Source organism: Myotis daubentonii, chromosome 9 (genome assembly GCF_963259705.1).
Source record: "Myotis daubentonii chromosome 9, mMyoDau2.1, whole genome shotgun sequence".
In the NCBI taxonomy this organism is placed as follows: domain Eukaryota; kingdom Metazoa; phylum Chordata; class Mammalia; order Chiroptera; family Vespertilionidae; genus Myotis; species Myotis daubentonii.
Genome location: NC_081848.1, coordinates 80238704 through 80249348, shown reverse-complemented (window position 1 = coordinate 80249348; position 10645 = coordinate 80238704). Strand labels below are relative to the sequence as shown.

The following is a 10645-nucleotide window of genomic DNA, read 5'->3' as shown; positions in this document are numbered from 1 at the left end:
TGTCCTTTGATTAGTATTATCCCTTCTAGACTTTCATTTCATTCATTATCCTTCTGTTTTTATACAGTTTCTTTGCATAGCTCTGTACCATTCCATTTCTTTCCCCTGTTTCCTTACTTTTTTTTTTTGAACAAAGAAAATGACAGCTTTAATGAAATGAAACCCCGTTGTTACCCACATTTCACAGATGTGGGAAGTGGGGTTCAGAGAGGCAGGCCACTGGCCTGTGTGACTGCACAGTCCCCTGAAGCACAAGGCCACCAAGCCTCTGAAGACCCCAAATCACCCCTGAACCCAGCAGTTGACTACCAGTCATGGAGGGGACACCACCTCAGCTCAGGTTTTGGGGATAAAAGACCAAAGAGAAGTGATGTCCCCACAATCCCCTCAATCCAGGGGGTCCGGTTTCCTGGGGGCTCCCAGCGGGGCCAGCTTCCCGGGTTAGAGCCGGCATATAGCTGAAGGAGGAGGACAGGCAGGGGTTCCAGTGGGCCGCTGACCTCCGCACGCTGGGCCATGGTGCTGGCCTCCACCGTGTAGATCTTCCTTGCTCCAGCTTGAGCGGCAAAAAATGGCACTTGTCCTTGAAGTCCGCGCGGTTCTGCAGTAGCGCACGCCGGTAGGTGCCTGCCACACGTAGTCCTGCACCACGTTCTGCTGCTGGGACAGGTGGCCATAAAACTGGAAAAACTGCTGGGTGGACTCTTCCGAGGGTACGGCCTGGCAGGACTTCAGGGTGTTGTAGAAGGAACGGAAATCATGGGGTGTAGCGAACTGGATGAGGCCGCTGTTGCAGCCCAGGGTGATGAGGAAAGGATGCTTGCCCACGCGGCTGCACTCCGTCTCACGGGACACCGAGCACTTGAATGCACATATAACTTCATGGCCGAAGAGGGCGATGCCTGCCGACTCCGGGCCGGTGCGCACCTCGAGGCGCAGCGCCTGCGGCTCCGCGTGCCGCTGGATCTGGCCATTCCCGTCGCCAATGGTGAGGAGGCGGCACCAGGGAACACGGACACAGTCGCGCAGGGCCCCACCTGTTTCCTTACTCCTATCTATTCCCTTTTATCTCCTCTCCCTGCCCCTCATAGGCAATCATTCTAATGAGTTTAATGTGTATTATTTGTTTGTTGTTCTTGCAAGGCATGTCTTCTTGGGGCACATTTGCTTCTTCCATTAAAATGTTTTATGTGGAAAATTTCAAAGGGCACAAATTGAGAATATTATAATGAACTCCTACGGACCGTTTACCCAGATTGGACCATTACATTTTGCTGATACTTCATCTAGCCCCTGTACCCTTTTGGAAGAGGGCTGGAGTTTTTAAAAGCAAATCCCAGACATAATGTAATTTCTCCTATGAAGGAGGCCTCATTATCTGCCTCTAATTAAACACCCAGCGTATGCTATGCTAATATTATCTGATACTTATAGTCAATTTTCCCCTAGATTCTTGCAAATATCTTTTTACACTTGGTTTCTTCTAATTTATATAAATTGTGTTGTAGAGCTCATTGTTTCTAACTTTTTTCACTAAGTGCTATGTTATTGTGTCATATCTAACAACTGAGTAATACTCCATAGTATGCAACCACCATATTTTTCCGATTCATCTCTGAATGTAGGGCATCAGGTTACCTCCAACTCCCCACCGTTGTATACAAGGTTGAAATTAGCATCCTTATGTTGATTATTAATGCCCTAACAGATCCATGTGAGAATTTGGGAGGGTATAAACTCAGGGTGAAATTGCTAGGTTGTTCTCTAGAAACCGGTCCATCCTTCCACCTATAACTGTGAAAACAATAATGACTACCTGTGCGGGAGATGGAGGAGAGCTATCAGCATTCCCTCTTCAGTCTTATATTTTGTTAACATCAATGTTTTTTTAAAAAATATATATATTTTATTGATTTTTTACAGAGAGGAAGGGAAGAGGGATAGAGAGTTAGAAACATCGATGAGAGAGAAACATTGATCAGCTGCCTCCTGCACGTCCTCTACTGGGGATGTGCCCGCAACCAAGGTATATGCCCTTGATCAGAATCGAACCCGAGACCCTCCAGTCCGCAGGCCGACGCTCTATCCACTGAGCCAAACCAGCCAGGGCAACATTAATGTTTTTACCTTTCACTTTTAGGTCTGTAGTTCATTTTGAGCAGTGCTGTCCAAATAGAAATATGTGAGCCATATACATAATTAAAAATTGTCTAGTAAACACATTTAAAAAGTAAAATGAACTTTAATACTTTTGAAACCCAATATAGCTAAAAGATCATTTCAATATATAATCAATATAAAAATTCATTTTTGTTTGTTTTTGTTAATCCTCACCCAAGGATATTTTTTCCATTGATTTTTAGGGAGAGTGGGAGAGAGAGGGGAAGGCAGAGAGAAACATCGATATGAGAGAAACACATCGATTGGTTGCCTCCTGCACGAGTCCCAACCAGGGCCTGGGCCGGGGAGGAGCCTGACCTTGACCAGAATCGAACCCTGGATCCTTTGGTCTGCAGGCCGACGCTCTATTCACTGAGCTATATCGGCCAGGGCAATATAAAAATTCTTAATGAGCCCTGACTGGTTTGGCTCAGTGGATAGAGCGTCGGCCTGAGGACTGAAAGGTCCCAGGTTCGATTCCAGTCAAGGGCAGGTACCTTGGTTTCGGGCACATCCCCAGTAGGGGGTGTGCAGGAGGCAGCTGATCCAATGTTTCTCTCTCATTGATGCTTCTAACTCTCTATCCCTCTCCCTTCCTCTCTGTAAAAAATCAATAAAGTATATTAAAAAAATTCTTTTTTTTATTGCTTAAAGTATTACAAAGGGTATTACATATGTGTCCTTTTTTCCCCCCCGCCCTTGACAATCCCCTGGCCTCCCCTACCCCCCAGTGTCTTATGTCCATTGGTTATGCTTATATGCATGCATACAAGCCCTTCGGTTGATCTCTTACCCGCTCCCTCCTGCCCCCCAACCCTCCCCGGCCTTCCCGCTGCAGTTTGACAATCTGTTTGAGGCAGCTCTGCCTCTGTATAAAAAAATCCTTAATGAGATATCAACTTTTTTTCCTCTTCAGTCTTTGAAATCCAGTGAGCATTCTGCACTTACAGCACATCTCAATTCAGCGAGCCATATTTCAAGTGCTCAGTAGCCACATGTGGCTTGCAGCTGCTGTATTGACAGCACAGATCCAGCATTCACCCTTGGAGATGGTATTAGGTAAAAATGTAAACATATTTTTTAAAATAATTACTCCATTTTTATGTCCATATTTCCCCATTGCTATGTGGTGCCGACGTTATTGCATTTTTGTGCTCTAAGCTGTCTCACATCCCTCACTGCTCCATACCATTCTGTCTTCCTTCCTGGAACTTTTCTTCCACTCGGATCTAACGTGTCTCCCAAGACTCACTTCCTGACCTTAGGCTTATTATCGTCTATGTCCTGTCCTTGAGGCTTCATGCACTCTGGTAGCTTTAGCTGCCATGTGTATGTACGTGACGCCCAAATCCCACTTCCATTCCTTTTCCATTCACAATGACTGATTGCACCATTCTGTAGGACCCTCACTTATCTTTTATACAAAATGATAATTGCTCCATTAATTTCTCACCCCCATATACATTTCCTCCTAAATTTTCCAATTATTGCTTTCCTCCCAACCCCCAGATTCCCTGAACATTCCACAATGCTGACTTTTCCTTCATATAATGGGGATTTTACAGTTGTACCTGAAGAACAAGAGGTTACAGTGGTGATGTATTCTCCCCTTTAGTCCATGACAGATTGTTTTAGTTACATTTATCTACATGTTTACTATGGATATTTCCAAATGTAATTTTCTTAAAAGGATAATTATTCTGTGGGCCATCTGGTCTACCAGATCGCATGGTTGGAAGCCATTCTGGGGCTGTGTTGTGCTAGTCCTGGGCCTGCACACGCCTGACCCTGTCTTTGTCATGGCTGATGATAGTCAGGGGTCTGCTCAACCAAGGCCCTTAGCCAATTATGCTAAAGATAGGGCTGCTTTCCTATAAAGACCTTCTCTGAGCCCCCAAAGAAATGGTTGTGTGTGTGTGAATGGGAAACAATGAAAGAACAAAGGTTTTCCTGTAGGAGGCCACTAAGGCAAATACTATTTGCTCTGAAACCTCCAATTACCAGGCCAGAGACAAGGGGGAATCCTTTTTTTTTCTACTTTACTAGGTCTAGAATATTCCTGTTTGTGTATTTATACACTTAAGATGTACTTCGTGGCTTCTCAAGGTATTGTTATTCTATTTCAGTGGACTCGGAACTTACAACTTATCTGATCCCTGTCCGAACACCCTGGATCTTCTCATTTGGGGAGGAGACGGGAGGTGGGATCAGTAATCGCCCTCTATGTGCCATATTCTCCAGTTGGGCTGAGCATGGCTGAGACTAGGTTGTGGCATGCTCTTCAATCTTTCCAATTTTGTTTTTTTAGTTTTTTGTTTTTGAAAACAGCTGAGAGAATCACAAGTGAAGAATGCTGTACACCAGGGAAATAGTCATTCACTGCTTGTTCACGTCATTCTGACCCTTGGTGAACTTCTTTGGTCTAAAAGGAGGCTTGACATTGGTCAAACTGGAGGTCATTCTCATGGGAAAATTAGACCAAGGTATGGAGGCTCTCAAAATAATGTGGTTCTTTGAGGGCTTGGAGGCTGGGACAGAATGGAAACTGGGCACATGGAAGACTGGAGCCAAAGGGGAAAACATAGGCACAGGCAGGGAGCTTGTGGTCAGGAAAGCAAAGACACCGTGAGGCAGTAAGAGAAGCTGAGCTGTTTAATCACCTCCTTGGCCAGACTCAATCAAGGCTGTGGTTGCCCCTGGACAACTCACACCTGGAAGCCATTAAGAGTCGCTGGAGATGGAGTGGCCGCTTGAGTCAGAGGATGAAGGAGGATGGAATGGGGAGCTTCGGTGTCTCTGACTCCATCATCCGGCCATCTTGCCCCCAGGTCCTGCTTCAGCTCTTAGAGGTTCCTGGCTGGTCCCCAGGGGCAAGGCACCAGACAGCGTGCCCTAGCTGTGGTGGGAGAATGACCCTGAGGCAGGGGCAGCCATTCCCCACGTGGCCTACACTGAGGGTGCGGCACTGTCCGCACTGTGGTGGGAATCGAGGTTTAAGGCTGGGGAAGAGGGAAGTCGGGGGAGTAGAATCGGGGGTTGCCTGGGTCCCACCACCAGTCCGGAATTAAATAGCGGAAGAGAAGGGTTGTCCATGGGAACACTGACTTGTCCCCAGAGACAGTTCCTGGTGATGGGCTGACCTTGGCAACAGACCCTAGCAGCAGGCAGTTGTCCTGACAAGAGGGGGGTCCCAGTTGGCAGTCCCTGGCAGTTTCCTGAACAAAGGGAGGAGCTAGCCGGGGAGTCTTGGCCCCAACTACTTATTCTTCTTGAAGAAGCTGAAGCGCTTTTCTCGCTCTCGTTCTCTGCCGTCCTTGCTGCGAAGTACCACGGGCCCCTCAGCCCCGACCGGTGACACTGGGGGCATTGTCATGGCCCGGGTCATGCCCCGGGTGGCACTGGGCACCGTTGGCTCTTCAGGCTCTCCAGAGGCAGAGGACGCAGTGGCAATGGCTGCATTCACCACCCGCAGCCACGAGCTCATCTCTGCCTACAGGGAGCATGGAGACAACTGGTCAGCTTCCAGGGCACGGAGTGAGGCCTCCGGCCTGTGGGCGGCGGGGAAGCTTGGGAGGAGGCGGCAGAAAAATGGTTTGACGATTTCATGTCATTGGAGAGGAAGGCCCCTTAAGACAGGGAACATGTTTTGGTGTGGCCTTCACACTGGGGGCTGTTGATTACAAAGAATGAGACACTTAAGGAAAAAGAGAGCGAAGGGGAGAAAGGAGAATATACAATTGGAGGTTCTAAGAATGGCAATGGGGAGACAGGGGTGTGGGCGGAGAGGGGGCAGCTCACCTCATCCTTGGCTTGGAATAAATATTCTTTTCCGTCCTGTAAGCTGTTGGGAGAGAGAGAAGCCTCAGGACAGAACTGAGAATCGGGAGTGGCCCCATCAGTGCTGGTAGGAGTTCAATCATCAGCCAGAGGCCAGGCTGGAGAGCATGCCTGCTGGGGCCCTCGGAGCCAGGTCAGACACCTCTGCACATCCTCGTCTCAGGACTGTGCGAAAGCAATGCTTCTTGACTGGCTACAGAGGACCAGCATGACCTCACTTCCACCCCAGGCCATGCCTCCAGCTCTGGTGCTTGCTGGCAGCCAGGGCAGGCTCCTGGAGGTCCCTGGAGGCAGGGGAATGCCAGCACCCTGTCCTCAGATATTCCATCTAGGACAATTTTTCAGCCTGCCATGGTCAGCCATCAGGCCTGAGTCTTGGAGTTCCTGCTCCCCTTGGTGTGAAATATAATGTACCCCCTGGCTCCCCACTCCTCGAATCTCTCCACCTGTCCCCAAATGCCTGGCCCTGTGACTCTACCCTTCTTCATCTTGTATCGCTCTGACTCCCCATCCCATCCTGAGGGCACAGTTCTGTTCTTACCCCAGCTTGAAAACATGTTTGCGCTTCCGATAATCAAAGGCGACACTGCCCTGGGCCCTGGCCAGGCTGACAGGCACTTCTCCGTGGTATGGCACTCCCGTGCTGGCTGCCTTCACGTCCTTGTAGAAACCAAGGCTCCCATGCCGCAGGACACAGTACACATTCTGCCACGACCTGGGAGGGACATGGTGCAGGTGACGAAGCGAGACAGGCAGACGGACCAGCTTTTATGGGGCTGGGAGCTCTGGGGAGAGCGTGGGTGTTCTAGGATTTCCAGCGCCACTCTGTTCTTAGGCCTGTCATTTTCACACCCTCCTGGCCTTTGGGAGGCCCCACTCTGCTCCTGAGTCCTACTCCTTCCCTAGAGGGCTCTCCTCCTGCAGGGCACCCCCCACTCCTCCCATCTATTCAGGAAGAGGTTCTGGGGAAGCCTCTGCAGAGGCAGGGACTGGAGCGGCCACAGCACTGCGGCCAGACCCGCTACCTGTTGGCCGCCTTCTTGCCGAAGGCCTCCATCTCCTGCTTGCGGCACAGCATCCCCTCCATCTGCTCCTGGGCAGAGAGCTCGGGGCCTCGAGAGGGCAAGGTGGCAACCCGGGCTGACTCAGATGACCGGCTCTGGGGCAGGATAGGAGGGGCCGAGCCCTGTTTCCGGGTCTGCCTCTCTCCCTGGGGCCCGTTGGTCTCGTCTCCTGGGCCAGACGCCTATGGGGAAAAGAGTCTGTGTCAAAGGATGAGGGGCCGATAACTAGCCTGGATGTCAGAAGCTTGAGGTCCACGAGCTGGGCTTTCTGCCCCCAAGTGTCTTTCGAGCCTCTGCCCTCTCCGGACCTCAGTGTCCCCACCACCCAGCGCATACCCCTCTTCGTCCCTCCAGGTACCAACACCCACACCTCCAGGAGGAACTCACAGGCCCTTCTGGGAAGCTGCCCTGCTCAAGTCTTTGTTGTTCCAACAGGGGCTACAAGGACAAGAAGCTTTAAGAGTATGTGCAGGGCATGGGGCTGAAATTCTGAAAGGGCACAGGGGTGTGGGGCTCACCTGGGGGGACTCTCCGTCTGTGCAGACTCCGTTAACGCTGGCTGCCTGTGTGGGTGCTGGTAGCCGGGGGTGGGCTCTGGAGCGGCAGATGACACAGAATAATGTAAGCCCTTGGGCTGCTGAGCTTCAGCCTCCTCCTCCTCCCCAGATGCCCCCGCTCGCACCCGTCCCAGGAAGCATCAGGAGCCGCCTGGCCGTCCGCAAGGACCCCTCCGGGCAGACTGGCTGTGGGCTCTGGAGCAGGGGGCTGTTTCCTCCGTTCCTCCTCTTCCCTCTTTCTTTTCCGCTCCTTCTCCTGCTCCTCCAACTGTCAAAACATTCTGAGGTCAGAGCATAGAAAGTCTCATTTAAAAGGACCAGAGAGGTGGGGAAGATGAAATGTCTCAGCTCTGGTCTGCGGAAACAGAAAGGAAACTATAATTCCATGAGAAGAAACGGGGGAGGAGGTGTCTCACAGCGTCACTCGGGGGAATGACAACTCCTAAAGCTGTGGTGACAACATGGCACTCCTGGCTCACATCTGGGAGATGCTGGCGCAGTGGGAGGAGGGGGACTGCCTTCTTCCAGCGAAAGGGAGCCCAGGCCCGGGGTAGCGGGACGGGGCGGGGCATCCCTGGGGTCCTGTGGCCCTCACCGCGGTGAGCTTCTCCAGCGCACTGAAACGCTCCTCCCAGGCCACTGCTGACTTCTGGAAGGCCTCGTGCCGCTTGATGAGGTTCTCGACTTCATCAACTGTGCAACCCAGCTCAGCACTTCGCACCAGTGGCTCTTGGCTGCACAGCCAGGCCTCCGCCATACCTGCGTCTCTTCCAAACACAAGCACCTCCAAAACTGTAGGGATTGGGGGGCGGGGATCACAGGAAATGGCAGGTCAGAGTGGACATCGGCAGACCACTGTAACCATGTCAAAAATAGGGCACAGAGAACGCTACTGCCCCAAAGCAGGAGCACAGGGCAGAGCCAAGGGCGGGAGCCTCGAATTCCATGCCCAGGATTCCTGGTCTTACTCTGGAAACTACAGGATTCAAGACCCCCAGCCCCCCTGGCAGGGCCTGGCACCCTCACCAAGCTGGAGCCAGTCCATCTTCTCCTGCCACTTGTCTGCGGTCTCCTGGCGCCGTGCCTGCAGCTGAGACAGCTTCTCTGAGATCTGGGGGGCGGGGTGGGGGGGAGCAGAGATGCGAGTTAGCACCCCGCTGGGCTTTTCGGAGACTCTGGGGGACTGACACAGGGGAACTAGTGATTTCTGATTTCAAGAGGCAGACAGTTCTGGGCGGGGGTGGGGGTGGAGTAGGGGGAGGAGGGAGATGGAATGGGACTCCCTGAACAGCACTGAGGGGAGAGACAGGGAAAAGTTTCTGTAAAGAAAGGCTGAGGAAGCAGAAAGACTTGGGAGCAAACGCAGCATTAAGGCCTCTGCCGTAAGGATGACCCGGCTGTGCCCAGGCCTCGCCCACCTCCTCAGCTGCATAGTGGCTCCTGGCAAGCAGCCCCTGCCCCATGTCGATGCAAGAAGAGAAGCGGTCGGCCCTGGCCTCGATCTCCGCTTTGATGCCCTGGTGGTTCTTGATAACCATGTCTGCGGAGGACACGTCCCTGGGGGTACAGAGACCACATCACAACCCTGCTGCCCACGACCCTTTCCCAGCCGCCAGCTCCCAACCTCTGTGGCCACGGGCGCCGGGCCTCACCGGGGCTGCTCCTGGGCATCCATCTGCAGGTTCACCCCGTCCATCCACAGCGTCAGCTCCCGGACAGCCACGAAGAAGCGGAACTTGTCCGTCGTGTCCAGCAGCAGCTGGCGGCGGGCAGCAGAGTTCCCCTGAAGCTGGGCCCAGGCCTCCGTCACGGCCTGCATGTGGCGGCCGATCTCCTCGGCCTTGTCTCCGGCGTAGGCCTTCTGGAGCCGGTGGCCATCGTCCTGCACCTGCTGGACCTGCAGGGCCCAGCTCCAAGTCAGGCAGAGCTGGAGACTCTGGGGAGCTGGAGTCTCCTCCCCCATGCCCCACGCTGGCCTCTGCTCCCCGGCCCGCCCATTTACCAGCTAGAGGAGCAGAGGAGGAGCAGGGGGTGGGGCTGGGAAAGATGACACCTGGTGCTCAGCATAAGCTTTGTCATACTCTGCCCTGTTGGGTCCCAAGTGGGAGCCTGGGCTTAGCCTGGGGAGCAGCCCTTTAGAAGGGCGACTAGCCCGTTGGGCTCTCAGAGGCTTGTCCAAGACGTGAGAGACCCCCGGAATGGGTAGAATGAGATTTTCAGCCTGAAAGAGGGATGGGATGGGGGTGACTGGGTTTAAATGGCTGCAGGAAGGATCTTTGCTTGGTTTGTGTGGGTCTGGAGCTCTAGTTGGGTGGGCCCGGTAGCTGGATTTTAGTACAACGTGAAGAATACTCTAGCCTTTGGGACCATGTGACAATGTCACGGGCCCCAGGAGGCTTGTCATTGAAGGTGTGAATGCGGTGGTGAGATGTCCTCCGGCGGAGATGTTTGCGTAGAGCAATTCCACCTCATCCCCGAGTGGCCTTCCAGAGGATGCCAACCCCGGCATTTCTGAGGGGCCCCTGGCCTTTTCTACCAAGTCCCCTCCAAGCCACCCCGACCTCACTTGCTGAGTCAGACCTGGGCGCTGAGGGCCTGGATGTCGTGCTCGAAGGCACAGTGCCGGCGCTGCAGGGCTTCGGCCGCGTTGAGGTCTCGGCCGGTCCCCTCGGGAAGCTGCTGCTGCTTTTGCTGCACCCGCGCCAGGGCCTGGCGGGCCCCGTGCAGGAAGCGCTGTAGCTCATACGCAGCTGCCAGCACCTGACCCCGCGTGTCCAGCAGCTCGAGCAGGTCAGCCCAGGCCTCGTTGAGGCTGTCCTTCCACTCGGCCACGGTGGCCCGGGCGGCATGGCCCCCATCGATGAGCCCGTTGGCCAATGCGTTGGCACCATCCACGCGCTCCTGGCCGATGGTGCTCGTGTCCCGGGAGAACTCTCGGAATTTGTCCCGGAGCATCTGGTGGAGGGAACAGTTGCACAGACAACTCTGACTCTGGCCCCTGCCTAACAGGATGGGGGGGGCGGGGCG

General features: G+C 53.4%; 1 protein-coding gene across 7 annotated transcripts in view; it reads right to left on the bottom strand.

Annotated features, from left to right (window-relative positions):
- Window positions 1-4797: 4797 nt before the first annotated feature.
- The window catches only part of SPTBN2 (spectrin beta, non-erythrocytic 2), a 51426-nt gene continuing 45578 nt past the window's right edge, over window positions 4798-10645 (bottom strand). For 4 of the 7 annotated variants that reach the window (XM_059709944.1, XM_059709947.1, XM_059709949.1 and 1 more), the window contains 12 exons: window positions 10199-10573; window positions 9271-9515; window positions 9037-9175; window positions 8645-8729; window positions 8214-8410; window positions 7744-7886; window positions 7580-7655; window positions 7449-7499; window positions 7023-7243; window positions 6539-6712; window positions 5959-6001; window positions 4798-5650 (listed from right to left, as the gene is read on the bottom strand). In XM_059709944.1, coding sequence (XP_059565927.1) covers window positions 5417-5650; window positions 5959-6001; window positions 6539-6712; window positions 7023-7243; window positions 7449-7499; window positions 7580-7655; window positions 7744-7886; window positions 8214-8410; window positions 8645-8729; window positions 9037-9175; window positions 9271-9515; window positions 10199-10573 — 1983 coding nt within the window. In that variant the 3' untranslated portion in view covers window positions 4798-5416. Of the gene's footprint in view, window positions 5651-5958; window positions 6002-6538; window positions 6713-7022; window positions 7244-7448; window positions 7500-7579; window positions 7656-7743; window positions 7887-8213; window positions 8411-8644; window positions 8730-9036; window positions 9176-9270; window positions 9516-10198; window positions 10621-10645 lie in introns of those variants that run through there. The other 3 variants (XM_059709946.1, XM_059709948.1, XM_059709950.1) reach the window with 2 other exon arrangements.